The following is a 22,368-nucleotide window of genomic DNA, read 5'->3' as shown; positions in this document are numbered from 1 at the left end:
TTCTCTGCCCTTTTTGCCAATCTCCCTTTGTTTTCCTGATCCTTCCCCCACCCTCACTGAATTATTTGTGTCTGCCTCCTGCTTAGGGGAGAAGAGGCAAAGGGAGTAAAGTTAAGAAGAGTCGGAGATGAGCTTTCCAAGAGCACGATGTCAGAAGGTGCGGACAGTGAGTTTGCCTGCTCTCTGGGCAGGGCCTTTTGTGCCAAAACATCGAGCTGGATCTTGTCTGATCTGTGTGGCCATTGAAGTAGCGTCCAGTGGCCCCGCCAAAGATGGGCGCCCCACCGTGGGGAGTGCCGTACAACCACAGCCTGTGCCAGAAGAGCTGGGTCTAGAGAAGACAACGGGTGAGAGGCAAAGCAGAGCACAGGGAGGTAAAATGACTCTCACAAGATCATCACACGGAGCCAGGGAGCGAACCAGCCTCCCGGCTCCCGGCCCAGCATTCCCATCCCCCCTCTACTAGAACATGCTGCCTCAGTTAGACCAGCAGAGTCTCCAGGACAGCTGGAGTTGCTCCAGGTCCAGAGGCAGGATTCCCCCAGCTCGGCAGCGGGCTGGTTCTCAGCTGCCTTGTTGGGGCGGTTGCATTTCCCTGTGGGGGCACGAAGAGCACAGGAAGCGGCCGGGCGCGCCTGGCGTGCAGGTGTCAGGCGCCCATGCTCCCTGTGGCAGAGCGTGCGACCCCGGCCCCCTGCTCATGTGCACAGATGGGAATTCCAAGGGAGCATTTGCTTTCAATTGCTCCTCCTGGCAAGGGAGCCAAGCAGATGTATTTAGCCTCCCTCCCCCACCCTCGCTGGCCGCCACATTCATTGTAGGGGGGGGAGGCAGGCCTGCGAATACGAACCCACACGCAGCGCGGCACGGCAAACCCTTCTGGGAAGCCAGGCCCATGCGCTAGCGCAGACCCTCACCCCTTCGCAAGGTGGGATGGGGCAGGGCAGGGCAACTGGCCACAGCACACTCTGAACTGCTCTGCAGTCGCTCAGGATGAGCCCCCACCCCCTCCCTCGCCCAGGTGCAGGCACCAGCAATCACCCGCTCTGCAGGGCACACGGTCATCCTGGGCAGCAAAGCTGGAAGCGGCGCCTATAGCCACGAAAGAGGAACCTCCCTCAATGTGCATGGCAACCCAGCGCTCCCCCACCCTTCCTAATGCAGCTGCTCCTCAGAGGTTTGCAGAGACTGACTCTCGTCCCTCTCAGCAGCAGGTCACTGCAGGCAAAGGCAATAGGGCATGGGGGTATTAGGCAAGTATTAGGCATCCCAGTTCCATCCCTCTGCTGTGCGGGGTCCTGGTCCCTGGCCCTGTGCCCCGGGGGTTGGGAGCTTTGCTATTAGCCCCCAGCTTGACTCCACTCAGCCCCCTCGCCAGCCCCCTGCTTAGCCCTGCCACTGGCCCCTCACTAAGCCCCACCGCTGTGCCCTCCCCCCGCATGCCCCACTCAACCCTGGGATCCCAGCCTGCTGGGGGATCCTGTGCCCAGGGGCTCCTGGCAGCTGGCCCCAGCTCTAAAAGGTGGTGAGGGGCACAGATGGGGTGGGGGTACAGTTAAGCACCCCCACTCCAAAAGCCATTCCAGTGCCACAGCAAGTGCGATTTATAAAACTGTGTGGGCAACAAGGTGTTAAAAATAATTATCTTGTTCTGATAAACAAGCTGCCGCTGGAGCTGCTGGGAGCGAGCAGATAATTGCATAGTTGCTGGAAACCCTTTTTATTTTGCGAACGATCTTCCCCAGCCCCGAACCTCACGGAGAGCCCCAGAGGCTGAAATCTCCACCTCTGCAGAGCTGGTGGGTGGTCACAAGCATCGAGGGGAGGGGGGAGGGAGGAATAAAATGAAAAAAGCCTTGCTCCAGATGGAAAACCTAATCCCTTTGGCATGACGGTGCGATCCAGAAAGGCATTTATAGAACCAAAGAATACGTAGTCACTTCAAAACCAGCTCCATCAGCCCCTTAATCCCAGAACAACGCTGCTGCGGCCTGGCACTGACACACCAGGATTTGAAAGGATCATTTCCCCGCAGTCCACGCTGCTGAGCGTCTGAAGATAAATCTGTCTGCAGTGGAACTCCTGTTCCGAGCCCAGCGCTAACAGGTGGAACCCTTCCCAGCTCCAGATGATTCCCATCGGCACAGCATGGCAAGTGCCAGCTCGCCCTGACCCCACGGGCTCTTCTGGAAGACAAAATATTTTCACTTCTTTCCCACCTGGGTGGGAAGGGTCCCACCCCAGCCAACAGCATAGGGAAATGTGTTCGTGGGAGAGCTACCTGGGTCGCATTCACAAGTCACCTGGAGAGACTAGATTTGGATCTGGGTTTCAAGTGGTAAATGGGTCCCAGGAGAGGATCCGGCCCAAACAAGAGAGAAATAAAAACTACCGGGTTCAACATGAGAGGAGTAAAGAGTTAACTGAACGGCCTGGCCATGGGCTTTCCTCCCCTTTCCCCTCTCTCTGGGGGCCTAGCTGAGAGCAGACAGGCCAAGGACAGAGACACTGGGAAGCAGCATCTTTAACACCACACAGTCCAGCACTGTTCTAAGAGGTCAGTGCAGGGAAGGTTAAGAATTTGACAGATAAGAAGATGATGGACTAGGATTTCTATTCCCCATCCTCTTCCACAACCAGGCAAGGCAGGTGTCAGTCTCAGGCAAGCCAGGAGAGGAAGGAATTTCACCCCAGAGATCTGAAAGAAACGATACAAATGCTGCACTTTCTCTCAGAGACTCTAAGGCCAGAAGGGACCGTTATGTTCAGCTAGCCTGCCCTCCCGCACACTGCAGACCACAGATCCTCACCCATCCACTCCTGCGATAGACCCTAATCTCCAGCTGAGTGACTGAAATCCTTGAAAAGCCATTTAAAGACTTCCTGTTCCAGAGAACCCACCAGAAGAGACTCTCAAACCTGCTCTTCTAAAGCAGGCCCCTACTCAAAGGCATGAGAAAGTGAGACCAGATGGGCTCAGGGGACAGGAAATGAGCCAAGGGGCTTCTGATCCCTAGGGCGATGGTTCAAATCCAGCCCAGCAGCCATGGGAAGCTGCCACCACCCAACGGCCTGTCAGAGGTGGGTCTCAACCCAGTTCCTAACAGGCAAGTGCCCCCTTAGAGGAAAACTAACCCTCACCCCCGCTTGGCCTAGCCATGCCCTTGTTGGACATCTCAGCAGGGAGGAGGGGGCTAGAACGGCCCCAGGAAACTGGAACTCCCTGGAAGGGAAGTTGATCTGTGCTGGGCCAGCTCTGTGCAGATGGCTGACTCAAGATGGCGGACTCCTGACAGTTGGCCTCACTCTGCTCCCACAGAAGCAAATGGTAAATATTCCAGCTCCTCCATTGGGAGCCAAGTGAGGCCACCCTCCCGCTTCGGAGCCATTGGCCCAGCCCCCCTCCTGGGCTGCATCGGTCCCCGATCAGTCTGGTTTGTAAAGAAAACCCTTCACCGCAGCCCGGAGGCCAAAAGCCCCTGCACATAGGCCGACTCCGAGGCTCTGGGCTGGAGCACTCCTGGGGAAAAATTAGTCGGTGCTCAGCACCCACCAGAATCTAAGCTCCCTCCCCCCTCACCCACTCTCGGCCAACAGCAACCCCACGGACCAACTTCTCTGCCTCCCACCTGCTGCGAAACAGTTTGGGATGCTCCAGGAAGGAGGGGGGAGGAATGAGGATGCTGCACACTCAGGGGAGAAGGCAGGGGTAGGAGGCAGTGGAGTGGGGAAAAGGGTGGAATGGGGGCCAGGCGGGGCAGGGTCGGGGGTCAAGCAACCCCTCGCTAGAGGGGAAACGCCCCATGCATTCCCTCCACAGCTACTGCCTCCACCAGAGTTGATTCCCCGCAATGAGCGGGATGGGGGAAGGGGCGGGCGGGCGGGCGGGCACCTTTGACATCTCAGGCATCTTCTCCCCTTCCTCTCCACTCCACCTCAGACTCTTCCCCCAAGGCTGAAAGCAGAACGACCCAAATGCTCACTGGCTCCTCCAGGCCTCGGCACCAGCCTAGCGGCTTTTCTCAGCATCAAACACGTAGCGACGTCTCCACGCTGCATGCAATGGCTCGGGCTGCAGGTCCCGGAGCCCATCTGCCAGCAGCTACAGCGGCACAAGGCTCAAGAGTCGCTCTCACAGCCTGCAGCTTATTCCTTTACATTGATTTTAGAGTCCGGTCGCCAGGCAGAGGAGGGAGGATCCAACTAGGTGTCACACCTTGCAAACACCAAGTGCTGCAAATCAGCAGTGACAAAAGTATTCTCATCCCCTCTGGAGGCACCGAGCCAGGGAGCATGAGCCAGCAAAGCCCCTAGATAGGAAGTGAGATCACTCCTCCGGTTGTCAGTCATCTGGTGCCCTCCACAGATCTGGAGTGGGACAGGCAAACTACTGGAGATGCCTATAGGAAAAGGCCCAGCTGGTTACCTCTGCGAAAGAGCATCGCTAAAGGGAGCACACATCCTTCGTTACACATAACAACGGGGTGCAATTTAGGGCCTACGTTTTCCACGATCCCATTAGTCAGGAAATTTTGCCCACTACAGCACCAGAGTCCAGCGCAGCCCGCGCGGTTTGCAAACGTCCAACCCGCCCCGTGGGTGCCGTTTCCGTGACCTCACCCCCTGCCTCCTGCTGCCACAGTCTCAACTCCAGCCGCGGAGTCCAACTGTCTTTCCCAGAAGCCAAAGTTTGAGACTCACCACAGCCTCCCTGCTGGCCACGCCGAAGGTGGCTTTCTGACGCCTACTGGTGATATAGGCAGAATTTTCCTGCAACTTCTCCAGGAGCTGCCGGATGGCTTTGCAGTAGTTGGCGACTTTGCATTCCTTCAGGAAAGATTTGAGCTGGAGGGAGAAGAAAGCGAGGGGAGAAAGACAGAAATGAACGATGTGTAATTATTTCCACTGATGATCCCACAAACAAAGGCATCCCCCCCAGAGGGAGGGGGCAAAAGGCTCCTTTTTCCCTCTGTTCGCATCCATGGCCCAGCTAGGACCCATCTCCACCATCATCACGCCAGAATAGTAGCAGCCGGACAGATGGACCAAAGCTCCAGATGGCAGCCCAGAACTCGGCTCCTGGCATCCTTAGCACACCTCGTATCTGGGAAGAGCATCCAAACACCTCCACTGCCCTAAACCAGAGCTTCCAGCTGCGATACAATCACAACACAACTGGTCTCAGCAGAACTGGAAAACCAAGGTGGGGAGGAGGGGGGGAAGCGGAGGGGTCAGACAGAAGGGCAGTGCCAGAGCGGGGGAGGGGCAGAACAGGAATACCAAAGAGGGAGGGGCCGGACAGAGGGGCACTGCCAGAGCGGGGGAGGGGCAGAACAGGAATACCAAGGAGGGAGGGGCCGGACAGAGGGGCACTGCCAGAGCGGGGGAGGGGCAGAACAGGAATACCAAGGAGGGAGGGGCCGGACAGAGGGGCACTGCCAGAGCGGGGGAGGGCAGAACAGGAATACCAAGGTGGGGGGGGGACGTGGTCAGAATCAAGTTGCATCTGGAAGAGTCGTCTGGGAGGCCATTTGCCCAGGGCGTGACTGAGCCAGACACAATTCCAGCCAAGGCCTCTCCCTTTTCCTGAGGGCAAACAAACCCCACACCCCCTCCCCTCCCAATCTGCAAAGCAAACCTCTCTGTGGACAGCTGTGAGGCCTCCAACCGACCAATTATTTCCTCTTGGACTGGATGCCGTATGTGGAACCCTCGGGCTCCCAGCCAGCACCACTCGGAAACCACAGACGCTGCCGCCCGCCGGCGCAGAGACCCTCCCAGTCCCCGAGGAGCTGCCCGGCCTCCCTCAGGCCAGCAAAGATGCTTTGGTTTCACTCTACAATGAGGGTATTTTATCCCAACTGGCTTGAAACGCCTTTGTCGCCTGCAGCCTAACACGCCCCCCCCAATCCCGCACTCCCCGGCTCTGCACCCATTCCTACTGCGCCGCACGGCCCCCTTGCATCCGCCCCCGCAGAAAAACTGGGGCAGCGGTGGCCGTCCCTGCTGGCAAAGGGCTGCCGAAGCAGGGGGAGCAGACGGAGGAGATTTCCTCCCAGGTACCTTACATTGCTTGCCAAGTGGTCCCGCCCTCAGCAGAGAGCAGCTCTCCAAGGCAGGCTCCCAGCCAGAGCCACACGCAGAGAGAAACCCCGCCAGGGCGGACAAATGGCTAACTGTTAGCAGAGGGTGAAAGGCCAGTGGCTCGCTTCCTCTGCAGTGCATACGTCTGGCTAACCTGAGCCCTGACAGCCGGAAGTTGGCATGGTCTATCAGTGACAGCCAGGAACAGCCTGTCAAGAGACCAGGCTTCTAACTCCAGCTTTGCCACTGATTGTCTGAGGGACCATGGGAAAGTCACATGACTTCCCTGCCTCCATTTCCTCATCTGTAAAATGGGAATCATTTTGTACCTGCCTAGCACAAAGGGGGTGTTAGCTCAGTTAACGCTCACAAGGGGCTGGGAAGAAGTAAAGCAGCACGAAGGGACAGAAGTGCTACACTGGCCACCTAGAGGCTCTGAGATGCACATGGGCGTGGGGCAAAGGCTTGTTTTACACAGAATTGCAACAGCTACTCCCACTCTGACGCACTGGGAAGTCAGGAAACTGCCAGAACTGAGGAGGGTGATGAGCTGGGAGGGAAGAGATGGGACTTGAGGTTCAGGCAGTGGACTGGAAATCTGGGTTCAGTTCTTGGCTTTACCTCAGACTGAGACACACACCTTGGGCAAGTCACTTAGTTGCTCCGTGCCTCGGTTTCTCCTCTGACCCTTTGTTTCACCGATCTTTGGGGTGGGACTTGTCTCACTCTGAACACACATAGCACCTAGTGCAACAGCCCCCCAAACTTGGCTGGGGCCTGCAGATGTTACCATAATACAGATTAGAAGTCATAAGAATGGTCATACTGGGTCAGACCAAAGGTCCATCTAGCCCAATATCCTGCCAATGCCAGGTGCCTCAGATGGTATGAACAGAACATAGACTCATCAATTGATTCCTCTCCTGTCACCCATTCCCCGCCTCTGACAAACAGAAGCTAGGGATGCCATTTCTACCCACCAACCATTGATGGACTTATCCTCCATGAATTTATCTAGTTCTTTTTTGAAACTCTGGTCTTCACAACATCTTCTGGCAAGGAGTTCCACAGGTTGACTGTGAGCAGCATGAAGAAAAACTTCCTTTTGTTTTAAGCCTGCTACCTATTAAGTCTCTGATTAACTCGATATGTACAAGTCCTGGGTGACAAGCGAGAAGGGGAGGGAGGCATCCTTCTCATCACCCAGGAGGCAGGTTGCACTGTGACCAAGGGGAAACATTTCTGCTCTGTGCTTATTTCCCCCCCTCCCCCCCACCCCACTGGCAGCTCACTTTGTAGGAAGAGCCAGTTACTGGATCAAGCTTGCAACTCACGTGACGAATCCTCTCCCATCACCCTAGACCATGGTCCCTCCATTACATACCTGCACTCTACCTGCCCTGTTCTGCACGATCCTAAGCTCTCCTTGAACCGCAGAAATGACGGGGTTAACATCCACTGCCTGCCCTCTCCCTGAAGAGGTGTTTAAAAACCCGCCAGTAAAACTATGCTTCTGCTGCTCAAATTCCCCCCAACTCCCTCTAAAATATGTATCTTTATAGGTGCTGCATATTTATCTTCACCGAGGGATGCATTTGTCATTTTATTTATCTCGCTGGATCCCTGCAGCTGCAGCTCAAGATCCATTTCATCCGTGGCGATGTAGATTATCATTTTTCTTTCGCTGCAGCAGTGTCACCAGAAATCCTGCCAAATCTCAAGCTCTATCTGTGCAGTTCTTTGCTCCCTCGGCCATTCCGCCCCCCCCCCCCTTCCCTGTTCCCCGACTATCTGCCTCCGATATTAATGAGAAGTAATGAGATCTCACTTCAGTGCTGGCTCCTGCATTAAAAGACGGCGACAACCCCGAAGGCTGGAGCAGACTGAGAGGAGGGGTGGGAGGGGAGAGAGGGTGAACACATGTGTATGTGAGTCTTCGCTTTGCCAAATCGCACAATTGTATCTTCCCAGAATATGGGAAGCCAGGGGGGTGGGCGTGCGAGGGAGAAAGGCGCGACATCTCGCACCAGCATCCAGCTAAGCAGCCCTGTGATGAGCAGGATTGATTCTGTCAGCCGGCCAGGACCCTGGTTTACACCGGCGGAGACCACAGCAAAAAACACCATTCTTTTTACTGGAAACAAGGCCGGGAGCTATAAATGGAAGCCGCTGGGTCTGTGGGTTCCAGGCAAACTAAGCCAACCCCAGCCCGCCACCTCAAAAATACAAAAGGAGCAAGAGTACACAAGCCAGGCCAGAGAGGAGGACAGCTGGGGTGGCATGTGGCAAGGATCATCCACCACTCCCTGCCCAGCCTCCAATGAGTCCTTCCCCTGCCCCACATGCTGTTGGCTGCCCTCATTTCCCCATGCCCACGCTGTCTGAGGCTTTCCCTCTGGCAAGGGGCTAGGGAAAGGACAAGCGGCCTCCTCCAAAGTCAGTGCTGATTCTAGTCTGAGAACCAGACAGCAGGGCGGGCTTAGGGGCAGCCAGACCGGCTCCTTCTCAGAAGGGTACTTAACCCTCCCTGCCACCCACAGCCTCCTGCAGGCGCTGGGCAGAAGAGACGTCTTTGAACCCCCTCCATCATGCTGGCTCCACTCTCCTTTGATCTGCCTTGGCACTTCCTGCTTTCCAAGCTGTCAAGCCCCGTTTGGAGTCGGTTCAGTCGAGCGTCTCCCCAAGCCACGGACCGGCAGCTGCGGAACCCGCCCCTTTGCCAGCAGGAATCCGGCCCCAGAGCCAAGGCATTAGGAGGTAGCAAACGCCAAGTGGCAGGATGGAGGGATTTTTAATCGCCAAGTGGAGGTGTCCCAGGGACACAGCCTGTCTCCTGGGGCCTCAGCTTTTGAGAATGCAAACCCAGCTCCCAGGTCTAGCTCGGGCTGTGGTCAGCAGTGACCACGCAGGAAATCAAAAGACAGTTCTATCCGGACGCGTGGCGCACCACACTGCATGGACAGCACTAATTATCTACAGAATGGCAGGCTAGGATGGGGGTTTGTCTGGAGGCTACACAGCACTTGGTGCCAGGGGGCTGCCGGACACGCTCCATTCCAGCCACAACCTCAGCTCCACTGGCCTGGATGCCCTCGGGAGCTGCTGCAAACAGAAGCAGGGAGTGGAAGCTTTCATGCGCCTCTTGTTTATCAGTTAACGAAGCGAGCACTGGAGCTGCTCTCCTGCCGTCACTTCGTGTCTGAGGGTGGCCGCTAGGCAACAGGGATGTGAGTGATTAACCAGTGTGAATGGTTAACTGGTTAACCAGTGGGCTGGAGCAGCTCCCCACCTGCCCAACTTTAAGTGGGTAATTGATAACATTTAACCGGGTAGCTGATTGAATGGGATTTTACATCCCAACTAGGCAAGGGCCTAGCCAGATTGCAGGCACCCAGCCAATGACTGGCAGGTGCTAGTTTGCACCATGACAGCAAGGAGCAGATACACCTCCCAAATGGCCAAAGGTTCCCAAGCTGCGAAGTCACGGCCAGACCAGCCCAGGGTGTCATGGCAACCAGGGGAATGGACACATTAGCCAAGGGCATCAAAGCAAAGAGGCAGGCACGGATTGAGTAACGTGAGGGCAAGAAACCTAAACCAGTTCCCATATGCTGCCCATCTACCGGGAATTAAAAAAGGGAACTCAGGGCAGGGGGAGGGGACAGGAGATTAACACGTTCACTGAGCCAGGAGCGAAATTTAACTGTTCAGAGGCAGGGACCCACTACTACCCAAATACAAGCCATCTGGCTACCCAACCGCATCAGGAATCAGCCAACATATACAAACCCACACGCACCAAACCAGTCAGAAGACTGTGCAGAGTGCCCTGGGCAGGGAGGAGCAGGAGTAAAGCACGGCTTGTTTGCAAGGGAACATGAAAAGAGCACTCCTTCCAGGCACAGCGTAAGGAGCCGTGGGGAACAAGCACTGCTGTATGCGCGAGGGGCATTTTGTGGTGGGTGAACAAGGGGGAAGAGCATCTGCAGGAGACAGGCCTCCCAACTGGGAAATGCACAAACGTGCTGCACTTCGGACAGATGTTGAGCATAGGGATGTTACATTTAGATTAATGGGCTAATTGAATAGTCAATGCAATTTGCATCAACTATTCAATCAGTTGCTAAGGATGCCTCCGCCTTTGAAGTGTAGAAACAGCCCCAGGGCTGTTGCTACACTTCAAAGGCAAAAGCAGTTCCCTGCTGGCCCCATGATTCCTGCGGCATTTCAAAGTGGCAGCGTGGCATGGAGCCCAAGGTCTGGCCCCGGGCTCCACAGTGTTGCCGCTTTGAAGCACCCCCTCCTCCGCCTCTTTCTGATAGGGGCAGCAAGGGGGAGAAGCAACTAGTCGACTAGCATGTCGACTATACAATAAGCATTTGCTTATCGGATAGTCAACTGGTCGTTCACATCCCTAGCTGAGTGTCCAGAGCCAGCCGGCATGTATCATTTATGAGGACTTATCGACTGTAACCAGATGCCCCTTTATACCGCTCCCACATCTCTCAAGAGAAAATTGAAATACAGAACCACTTCCTCACCCACCCTCGTTGTCCTGCTTCCTTGAGACTTCCTGCTGCCTTGAGACGTCCCTCCGCCTACAGCCCCTGAGCGAAACCAGGGCCAAAACCTTTGAGAAATGCCAAGCGAAATCATCCTTAGGAGAGATGCACCCTCCTAGTGCAACTAGGCACTGTTTCAAACCTGCCCCGAATTCGCACGGCCCTGGCACCGGAAAACCCTACCTGAATGACAGCTGGCAGGGTCAGCTCTGGGAATCCGATGCTGCAGGCTTGTCCGTGGAGATATTCGAGCGTTAGGTCGTAGAGCTGCTCGATGAGGCCATCCTGAGGAAGAGGATGGAAGAAAAAATAAATCAGATAAAACCCAAATCCCAAGCCTCGAGCACACTAGGCCCAAGGCTCTGTGCTGCCACGGATCCTGCGGGAGGAAGAGAAACAGACAAGGGAGCTGGAATGTAAGGTGGATCCAGCGAAGATCTCTCTTAGCTCGCAGACCACAGAACAAGCCACCCCAGGAGGTGGGACTCTCTGCTCATATCTTCGTGTGCCCCCATCACCCCTGAACCAGGTACAAACGCCACATGGAATCCACAGGCATCTGAGCTGGGGAAATAAACCCCTTACAAAATCCATCCCTGGTGCAACCATGTTGACTTCAAAGGAGCTGCCTAGGGATTCATTTCACTCACCTGTCCTGGGCACTAGAGCAAGAACCCTGGGGTGGAAGGCAGAGGGAGGGGAAGGGGCTTCCACATACCCGGAAAGCCTTCTCCTGCAGGTTAGCATTGGAGAGCTTCAAGATGACAGCAAAGTTAATGGGCTTGGCACTCATGCGGCCTGGCTTCTTATTGAAATCCACTTGCTGGAAAATCTGCAACAGAAGAAAACCCGGTGTCAGAGGATAAAACCCACCGGGTGGGGGGAGGGGTGTAACTAGCAAGACCACAACCTCACTGAAAGGCCTAGGGGTTGGGTGACAGGTTGGCTGACATCACTTGCAAAATTCCTATTGCCTTCAATAGCACAGCACTGGCCCAGGCGAGCGTAAACTGCTTTACAAAGCCTGACAATGCTCCTCACAGGCAGGGATGGGTTATCCACCTTTGCACAGATGGGTAAACGGGGGCAGAGAGTAAGTGACTGAACTAAGGTCATACAAAGTCAGTGGCTGCACTGTGACAACAACTCAGAAATCCTAACTCTCCGACCCTCCCCCCATTCCTCTGCTCTGACCACTAGCCCTCATTTTTTCCTAATTCACGTCCTTGGTGGATTGCAGAGCAAGTCCAGGATCAGACGTCTTGTCTGGCCAAGTCTTTGGAGAGCTGCATGTGAAAGATGCTACATGTCCAGTGAAACCCCGCCGTAGACAGATACCCCAAGAAATCAGAAAATTGCTCCTTAGCAGAGCTGAGTCTTAAGACACTGGTGAGTGGCCCCTTACAAGAACGACTTTCTTTACTGATAGCAAGACTTAGGAGTGGGTTTAAAACACACAAAAGGAAGTATTTCTTCACACAATGCACGGTTAACCTGTGGAACTCTCATGACCTTGAAAAAAGCAAGAAAGCACAGATGATTCTCCAGGGCTACATTTGGATGCACCAGTTACATGCACTGGGAAAACCAGTCCCTTTCTGGGTGCAGAGCCGTGGCCACACGAAGTACAGAAGAGATCTGGCAGCTCTTCCTGGACATGCACCATCAGAGCAGCAAGCTTTGGCTTTGTCCTTCCAGCGCTGGTTTAAAAAAGGGGCCTTTTAAAAATGGCGGACCTCTGAGGTGGCATCAGACATTTGGGTTTGAGAAGAGCCGTAAAATTTAGCCACTAATCGAGGCCCAAACCACTTGCCCACCCGCTCCACCTGGGGGAGCACCCTAGCTTTGCGGGAGGAGGGGAAGAAGGATCAACAAGAATCTCTATTCTAAGCTGGAAAGGACATGCTCAGTGAGAGAGACTTTGCCGTTAGCTGAAATCCACCAGAAGCCGAAGAGTTAGCCCAGGAAGCTTTTCTGCAACTCTGCTGCCCTGGGCAGGTGCCAAGTGGGGGGATACGCTGTCCTGATAGCTGTGCTGTATAGAGATGTTAAATTTCGATTAACTGACTAATCAAATAGTCGATGCAATTTGCATAGACTATTTGATTAGTCAGTATGGGCGCCTCTGCCTTCGAAGTGTAGAAACAGCCCAAGGGCTGTTGCTACACCTCAAAGGTGAAAGTGCTGCGGGGAACACGGGGCCAGCGGGGCAGTCCCCCACTGGCCCTGGGCTCCATGCGGCACTGCCGCTTTGAAACACCCCATGCAGCCTGGGGACTCCCCAGCTGGCCCCGGGCTGCACATGGTGTTTCAAAGCGGCAGCGCCGTGCCCCAGGTTCCACACAGCACTGCCGCTTTGAAGCACCCCCTTCTCTTCCCTCCCTTGCTGCCTCTTTCTATTAGAGACAGTAAGGGGGGGAACGACTAGTCGATGAGTGTGCTGATTATCCGATAAGCATTTGCCTCCTCAAGCTCCTGGCAGGTGCCCATATTTAGAAGACTCACCGTATGTTGCAGCAGAGTCTCTCTTGGTGAGTTGCATATTCCTTCTCCTCCGCCTTGGGGATTCCCTACCTCTTAAACACCACACCTTGAGGCTGTGATCTGCAACGTGCATGCTCTGATGTCCCTGCCCTACACCCAGTCATCTCTGGGACACCCCAGAACCCAGCCAGCATTCCAAGTGGGGACAGAAGACTCGGTGCTGGGGCAGGTCACACGGCTGCCCCCGAGCCAGGAAACCACACTGCCAGCGATCGATGCTTTGCATTTGATTTGTCAGGCCAGGTTATTGGGCAGGGAGGGACGAGCTTGGTGGCTTGTGAAAACAAAGAGCCCGTCTCCAGGGAATCGATGCTACAAACCTCGTTATGCACAATTATTTCTCTGGCCAAAACAGCAGCATCGATCCCCTCAGCCAGACGCATGCAAGCAAGAGGCGCCAGGCTTTGAGGGACCGAGCATGTCGGCAGCCAAGGGCGGAAATGCCGGCAGACATTTTGGGGCACGCACGGTGCGGTGGCCAGGAGGAAGGCACAGAGGCTAGCGATGGGCTGGCAGGGAGGGGTGAAGTGTAGACACCGAGGCAGGCCAGAGACAGCATCAGGGCCAGAAGACTCATGGGCCGAGGATAGGGCTGAAGTTGGGATAACACGTTAGCCAGAGGACAGGACGTGGCAACCTAAGGCGGCAGGGGAGTGGACCATCTGGTTTATAGACAAAGCTGCTCATTTCTACATTGAGAGGGTCCCTCTTATACAAGTCTATAGTGGTTCCATTCCCAGCCATGGTACAGCAACCGTTCCAGAGCCCATCACCTTCACCTTTGGGCTCAACACAGGCCAGCTAGCTCCAGCCTCAGCCATCCAACGGCTGCCGTCCTAAGGCTCACCCTTCCTCCCCAGGCAGCCCCAAGCCACACCCCAGGAGCACAGGCTCCTGCAGGGGCTCGTCTCACATGCCTACGACCACCTCCCCTCGGTTGTAAGCACTGGAGTGTTGTCTGTACAGCCACGGCTCAATGCCAGCTGTAGCAAGGGGACAGAGGATAAACAGCTTCCCACTGTTGCTCCCACAGCAGATCATGATGGAGTCAGGAAGCTAACCGAAGGCACCTCCATGTGTAACCTGGGGCAAGGCATTTCCCTCCTCCCCCGTGACTCAGTTTCCCTAGCTGTGTGAAAGCAGCAATGGTGCCCACATTCTTTGAGAACAGCGCCAAGCTCCATGAGCGAGAAGGGCTGTACCAATGCCCGGCATTTTCATTGCTTCGCTGATCCCTGCCTCACCGGCTACCCTAGCAGACACAACTGACCTCCCTTTTCCCGCACCCACCTGAGCCCCCAGAGACTCCCACCAGCGCACGCTGCACACCGGAGACGAGACCCTCGCTGTTTTAAGCCTCAGCGGAGCGTAAAACTCTTGCCTTTTGAAGCGTGTCAGGGTTAGCCCGTGCCCCTCCCTTCCCCCCCACTGAAGAGAAGCTACATTTAAATTGGCGTACAAGACTTCCCACGGGGAGACTTCCACCTTGTTTACTCTCACTTGCCTTCCAGCGGCTGAGCCGCCCATTCGCCGGCTGCAGAAACTAGCGCCTGTCACCGAACAACGGAAGCATCAGAAAAGCATCAGGATCTCCTAGTCTGTAAAGGGGAAGTATTCAAAAACCTCCAGCCCCCGCTTCAACCCCTCTCCCCACCCTTCCCCCAAGAGGTAATTTTGGAAGGCTTCCACCCCCCTGGAAAGCAGAGCTGGAGAGGAGCCGTCTGGTTGCCTGCACTGAGCAGCAGAAGCCCTTGTCAAGATGAATCAGGGAGCCAGCTCTCATTGACAGTGGCAGGGGCTTGGGGAATTCCTGCGCCTAGAGGAATCGCGCAAACATTCAATCTGCCATCTCTGGAAGGGTTGGTGGTGACAGGGGAAGGGGGGAGGCAGCCAGCACTGAATTGCCAGGATTGCATGCAGGGTAAAATTAGCACTATCACCTCTAGACAGACAGAAGGAAAACCTCAAACCCACCACACACCTTGCCCCAGAGAATCCAAGTTCTGGTACCTCGCACAAAGTGCTCCAAAAGGTACAGGTGGCATCAAAGCGCATGCATGGGAGTGTTCACTAGCATGCCATGAGCGTGCACACCAAAAAATAAAAGGAGTCGTGAACTCCAGAGCTAGCCCATGGCACTGACAGACTTGCGGGGGCCTTCCCATTCCGCCTGCTACGGAAGCGGGGCTGAAAATTGATCTTGGTACCTAGGGGAGCGACTGGAGGTTTGCAAGGGGCACCCACAGGATCTCAAGCCAGAGCAGACCAGCTAAGTCACGGGTGAAGCCAAGGGCCTACAAAGATGATTTTGTTGTTAAGGAACTGGGCTGGGAGTCAGGAGATCTTGATTCATTTCCCAGCTCTGCCACAGAGCATCCTGTGTGACCCTGGGCAAGTTATTTAACCACTCCGTGACTCTGTTTCCCCATCTATACAACAGGGATAACCTCTCCCTATCTCACAAGGGGCGGGAAGGCAAATGCGTAAGGTACTCGGCTACTAGCACAATACGGGACAGAGGAATTTCGAGGCAGGAAGAGACTGAAACAACAGCGTTTGGAGACTTGATAGAGGTCGTGCGGCTTCTTTGCCAACGTTAGGGGAGGATGGCGGCTGGCAGATTAGAGAAGATTGCTGCATTTCAATCCTCTTATGTTTCCACAGGGAAAGTGGCATTTTGAATAAGCACCCTGATAACACCCCCTCTCCCCCTCCAACCTGGCCAAGCTAAGCCAGAGCAGTGCACACACACCCCCTAGCATCGGATGTGGTCGGAGGCTTGCGGAAGCCAGGAGGAAGTTCGGCGTGCAGCGCGGTAACATCTGGCTAGGACCTGATACAGAGCTTGCCGCTGAAGTGGGAGTGAGGGCCGGGGGAGGGGGGCTGGGGGGGTGAAGAGGACGGCAGGGGGGGCGGGAGGGAAACGCGTTATCTCCCAGCGCCCGAGAAAAGCAAAAACCACCAGGCCGAGCCACGGGGAGATGCCCCTATCGCACCGCAGGGGCTCTGAAGAACAGACAGCAAGAGGAAGGAAAGAGGCAAAGAACACAGCAGCCCCCCCGAGCCAGGGAGCGGCAGGGCGGGAGCGGAGTTATAAACAGCCCTGGCTTCCACCGGCTGAGAGGATGTGGTTTGCCAAGGACGTTTACTACAACACGAAACCGCGAGAGCCTTTGCTTCAACAGAACCCGATTAGCAACGAGCCCGGCGCTTGTTTGTTTGAACAGCCTCAACCCTCTCCAGCCTCTCCCTCTTCCTCCCCAGGCGCTGACCGCACGGGCTCTCCCTCCAGCCCTGGATCCGGTGGGTGGAGGCCGAGCCACCTCGGCGCTCGCTCTCTCACAGCCGCAGGCCGGGAGGAAGAGGGGCCGGTGTGTCAGGTCCGTCGGAAGGGAGGGGGCTCTTTGGCTAGGAAAGGTGTGAGTGTGGCATGAGGTACTGACCGTTTGCCAGCCCCACCCCAACTGGGGGGAGGGGGTGACTAAGAATAGGCTTCGCTTACAGGCAGATGCTGAAGGCGGCTTAAAATAGCTAACAGGCTTTGTAAGTTGAACAGCTTCTTGGGCAGTTGCTTGGGACATTTTTTTCTTTTTCACAGGAGGAATAAAGGTGGCTCAATTATGCAAATGAGTCTTGCCTAGGCTGTACATACCGAAATTACCTCCCACTCACTGTGCTTGGTGCTGTACATACCGAGATCAGCCCGCCACCCCCACCTTGGTTGGCGCTGTAGGTACCCCCACGTGTTTGGTGCTGCACATACCAAGGTCAGACCCTCACCACCGTACTCTGCACTGTACATACGGAGATCAGCCCCGCCCCATGCTTGGCGCTGTACATATTGCAGTCAGGCCCCTCTCCCTTGCCCAATGCTCAGTGCTGTACACACACAGACAGCCTGCCCTACCCCTCAGAGTTTACAATCCAACCAGACAAAAGGCAAGACTAAGGCCCCCATTGTACAGGTGGAGTACTGAGTTACGAATAACTTATGCAGCATGCAGTCTACAGCAGAACCGAGATTGAACATGGATTTCCCAAGGTTCATTCCAGTGCCTAACCAACCAGACCCTACTTCTCTGGGCTCGGGGGACTGTGGCAGTAGCATCCCAATCTGATGGCCTTCCGCATGAAGGATGTTCAGTGGCCCTGGGTTAAAACTATCTGGCAGGCTTGGTCCGTCTCACCACCCATATTCCCCTCAGCTTTTTCCATCCATGTGGGGAATCAATTGTATTATGTGCACGGAGGCATGTGTGACTGTGCACCACCAAGGAAAACACAAACCTACCCAGGGGTGCGCTGCTCATCTGCTGGCACTAGAATCTCTCTGGAGCAGCGGCACAAGCGCACAGCTTAGAGGGGACACTGCCACAGAAACCACTCGCAGCACTGGGCTCTTCACTAACAGCCTGGAGATACCAAGGCCTCCTGTGCCATGGAGCACAAAGCTCCTTCCCACACCTACACATGGGAGACGCTTGGCCTGATGCTACTACCTTTGCAGGGCCTATTCTGTGGACACTGGCCGGCAGTCTCCAGGGCTCACAGTTCTGTCCAGCATACGCATCCAAAGACAACCAGAGGGGAGCCTACTGACACGGCTCTACCCATTGGAAATGCTGCTCTCAATTGCCTTAACAAAAAGACTTCCCTCCCCCAGGCCACCTCCTGCCCTCTTGCCCTTAGAGGGCCCATTGGGTCGAGAGCCAAGAGCTGGTGCAAGTGTTACCCAAACTCAAATTTCAACCTTTGGTTAGTTTGGGTTCAGCGTTACTGTGGCTGCATTCATGTGGCGCATCCAATGGCATCTACCAGCCTGCATGGTTAGTCACGAGCCAATACCTATGCCCAGCAGAGATAAAAACCCACGAGGGAAGCAGAATTCTGCACATTATTAACTGCCAGTTGGAACATCACTGAGCCAAGCAATTGTTCACTTCAAGTGTCTGGGGTGTGGACTGAGGGTCACACTTAAGGTTTCACATTTCTAAACAGCTCACGGAGGGTGAACATGCCCGTGGCATGGTGCAAACATGCAGCAGGCACAAGTAGGATCTGTTACGCATGGTTATAAGCCCATCGCTCAACCGTGCTGCAGACAGTTATAAGCCACCTATTAATCTGCTGGACCCTATAACAGTTAAACACCCATTAATCAGGAATAAACTATGTACAAATGTGTCCTTAATACAAAAAGCGGAACTGGATTTCAGCAATAATCTCCCGGCACTTCAATGTCAGCCTGGCTCTGAGGTAGGTAGAAAGAGCCTCCCCCCTGAATTCATACGCTCACTGTTTGGGAAGGCTGAGACCCAGAGCCAGAGCCTGCAACTGAAACCTCTCTGTAAGCGCAAGAGACAAATGTGAAGTTACATCCCCAACATACTGGATGGGGCACCTTGGACTAGGAACGTGAATGGGTACCCACTGAACCGGTTACCTGGTAAACATCACCCTTAGCAAGCGGAGAGTCAGCAGCCTCACACACAGCCCAGCATGGGGCTGGAAGCAGCTGGGCTGGAGCAGCAGCAGCAGCAGCAGCCGCCGCCCCCCCCCCCCCCCCAGCACGGGGCTGCTCCTGTCTGGCTGTGGCAGATGTGTGTGTGGGGGGGGGGGGAGGGCGCGCTTCCCCACCTGCCCTTGTTTAACTGGTTAACTTATTAAATGGGATTTTACATCCCTACCTAGGACAGACCAGACGCTGCAGGGCCAGTGCTGGGCAATAGCGCAATTGAACGAGGCTATAATTAACTATTAGGACAATTTACCAAGACCGTGGTGGATTTCTCCATCCTTGGCCATTTCAAACAGGAATGCCAGAGGTCAGACTAACTGAGCACAATGGTTCCGCCTGGTTTGATAGCCTATGAACGGGACAACCCACAGCCTCCACACGGACAATTCCTTTCACAAACACGATGTGCAGTTTACTGGGAGTGGGGCCAGGCCCTGGAAAGGGGAGAAACAATAAGAATTCTTCCAGGATGGCAAAATGTTACCAGCCCAGCCGCACCAAGTTGTACAGAGCATCCCCAACTCAGCCCCTTCCGGAGAAGGGTTCGGTCGTGTTTGGAAGCTGTCACAGGATGCTTTGTGCCCATCAGGTGCCAGGAGGCAAGGCAGCCTCTAAGCTGCAACATAGAGGGTGAACACTCAACCCTATTTAGGACCCATTTCAACCCCGTAAAGGAGCTGAGACAGCTTTGGTTTGTTGCTGTTTGCTGGACCAGACTGATTTACCTCCAAGATGAAGGGCAGAACCGGGATGAAGGTCCGGGTGTTCTCGGAGAGAAGTGTGAGGGCCCGGACACAATGCATCCGCAGGGGGTAGTAACGAGCCGTGGGCACCAACCTGGAGAGAAGACAGAGGGAAGGTTACTAGGCGAGGTCAGTGGGGGAAGTCACACCTATGGGCTGTGTCTATACTGGCTACTTATTCCGGAAAATCAGCCGCTTTTCCGGAATAACTTGCCAGCTGTCTACACTGGCCCCTTGAATTTCTGGAAAAGCACTGACAATCTACTGTAAAATCATCAGTGCTTTTCCGGAAAAACTATACTGCTCCCGTTCGGGCAAAAGTCCTTTTCCGGAAAACTGTTCCGGAAAAGGGCCAGTGTAGACAGCACAGATTTCTTTTCCGCAAAAAAGCCCCGATGGCGAAAATGACGATCGGGTCTTTTTTGCAGAAAAGCGCGTCTACATTGGCACGGACGCTTTTCCGGAAAAAGTGCTTTTCCAGAAAAGCATCCTGCCAATCTAGACATGCTTTTTCCGGAAATACTTATAACGGAAAACTGTTCCGTTTTAAGCATTTCCGGAAAATCATGCCAGTGTAGACGTAGCCATGGGGTGTTCAGTGCTAACCACACAGGCCTCTCCCAGTTGAGCTGACAAGAGGAGTTGTTTTAACTCTGATTAGGAGGCAGCGCGGGAGATCTGACAGATGCACTAACAAGGACCTCAGCCCCTTGCTTGTTTGAACACCCTGAGTTATTGCAACCAGGATTTTCTCAGTCAGTGGTCCCGGGAGCCCAGGGGTCTGCAAACTAGGTCCAAGATTTCCAGAGAGCTCCATGACTCTATTCAAAATAGTTTAGGGGTCCACAAATGAAGAACAGGTTGAAACCCACCATTCTAGGGATTCCCACGGACAGATGGACCTTCTTCAGCTGCTGTTTCTCACAGCATCATTCCCCTCCCCCGGGGATGTTAAATTTAGATTAATCAACTAATCGATAGAATTTTCATCGACTAGTCAATAAGCAGAGGAGCTGCAGCAGGGTTAGCTCTAGGCGCCGAGAGCGAACCTCGCTGCAGCTCTGCCTTTTAAATGTATTAGGAGCTACATTGAAAAAGCAGAAACGCAATGGGGGGACCCAGCATGAGCCTGGACAGCTGATTTCCGGCTCGTGCCAGGTACCCTCCCCACAGCTGCGCTTCTGCTTTTTAAATGTATTAAGAACCAACAGGCTCTTAATACCCTTAAAAAGCAGAGGTGCAGCATCTGAGACTGGCTGCGAGCCGGGAATCCACTACCTCTCTGCCCCCCACATAGTGTTGGAGGCAACCAGCTTTTAAACCGGCTCCTCCCAGCACTGGCTCCTGTTTCTGCTCCCCCGGCCTTGCTGCCTCTGATAGAGACAGAAAGGAGGGGGAGCAACTAGTCAAGTGACGAGTCGACGATCCGATAAGCTTATGCTTATCAGATAGTCGACTAATTGTTTACATCCCTACCTCCCCCTCCCTGTCCACCAAACCAGAGCCAAACAGGCAGGAAAGAGACAAGAACTCAGCAGCTACTGAGGGCTCTACTCAGAATCAGTCTATATTGCTCTTCAGTGGACCACCAGGGGAAATATTCCCCTTTATTATCACCACCTATTTCTGTTCCAGGACTGAGTGCTCCAACAACCTCTGAGGGAAACAAGGACTGAGGTTTGCAAAAGTACGTGCATGCCATGTAATTTACCACCACATGTAGGGACGTTAAATTTAGAGCAACTGACTAGTCGATTAGTCGATACGGTGCCTCCACCTTTGAAGTATAGCAACAGCCCTAGAGCCATTGCTACACTTCAAAGGTGAAAGCGCTGCGGGAAGCACGGCTCTCCACGGCGTTTCAAAGCGGCAGCACCGCATGGAGTGGTCAGCGGGGGACTCCCCCAGGGCTCTGTGCGGTGCTGCCTCTTTGAAACACCGTGGGGAGCCCAGCATCAGGCTGCACGTGGTGTTTCAAAGCGGCAGCACCACACAGAGCCATGGGTCAGTGGGAGAGTCCCCAGCTGATCCCAGGTTCCAGGTGGCACTGCCGCTTTGAAACGCCATGTGCAGCCTGGGGACACCCCAACTGTCCCCAGGCTGCACGCAGTGTTTCAAAGTGGCAGCACCGCATGGAGCCCGGGGTCTGACCCAGGCTGCACAAAGTGTTGCCACATGAAGTACCCCCTTCCAAGGCAGCAAGGACTGGGGTGGGGGGGGGGGGGAGCGACTAGTCAACTTGACTATCCATTCACATCCCTAATCACAAGTGCCACTGTCATAGTCGGTTTCTCCAGGCCCGGCCGTCTCAGTATAGGCAGCGCAAGCTTCATGGCTAAGGAAACAGATCTAGGAAGGCAATGGCCCCATCTCTGTCTAGCTCATCTCAATTCGTAATTCACTTGTGCTTATGCAGCACCTTCACCCCAGGATACTCCACAGCAGGCTCCCTGACACATGTGGGGTCTCAGAGAAGTGGAGCCATTCAGCTTGCAACTCAAGTGAGGGGCAGAGCCAGGAATCAAGACATAGTCTGACTCAGGCCCTTCCGTTTTCATCGCTGGACTGAGGCTTCCGAGCCAGGCGCCCCATGGCAGAACTCACTCGCTATGAACAAATGGCACCTACTACCGATGCCTGTAGTCCCAGAAAGGCGTGTTTTAATGTGGTTCCCAGAGAACAGCTTCGATCCCGAGACACCAAGCCCCCAAAAGGGAGAGACCACTGAGCAATGCAGCAGCGAGTATCTGCATGACTGGGCAACATAAATCACTCCCTTTCTCTCCCCTCCCTCCACCAAATAGTGAAATAATTATCACTGGATCCATTATGGAAATAAATCTGCTTTGCACCCGCATGCTGGCACCGCTGGAGATGACGAAAGCCTTCCTCCGGAATTAATTGATCGAGGGATAAA

General features: G+C 54.6%; 1 protein-coding gene across 1 annotated transcript in view; it reads right to left on the bottom strand.

The window, feature by feature from the left end:
* NOC2L (NOC2 like nucleolar associated transcriptional repressor) overlaps positions 1-22,368 on the bottom strand; it is a 90,995-nt gene that overhangs the window by 36,486 nt on the left and 32,141 nt on the right. The window contains exons 12-15 of the mRNA XM_025186660.3: positions 19,434-19,545; positions 11,365-11,478; positions 10,830-10,931; positions 4,702-4,845 (exon numbers count right to left, since the gene is read on the bottom strand). Coding sequence (XP_025042445.3) covers positions 4,702-4,845; positions 10,830-10,931; positions 11,365-11,478; positions 19,434-19,545 — 472 coding nt within the window. The remainder of the gene's footprint in view (positions 1-4,701; positions 4,846-10,829; positions 10,932-11,364; positions 11,479-19,433; positions 19,546-22,368) is intronic.

Source organism: Pelodiscus sinensis, chromosome 24 (genome assembly GCF_052426305.1).
Source record: "Pelodiscus sinensis isolate ZL-2025 chromosome 24, ASM5242630v1, whole genome shotgun sequence".
Classification (NCBI taxonomy): domain Eukaryota; kingdom Metazoa; phylum Chordata; order Testudines; family Trionychidae; genus Pelodiscus; species Pelodiscus sinensis.
This window is presented reverse-complemented; position numbering and strand designations above follow the sequence as displayed.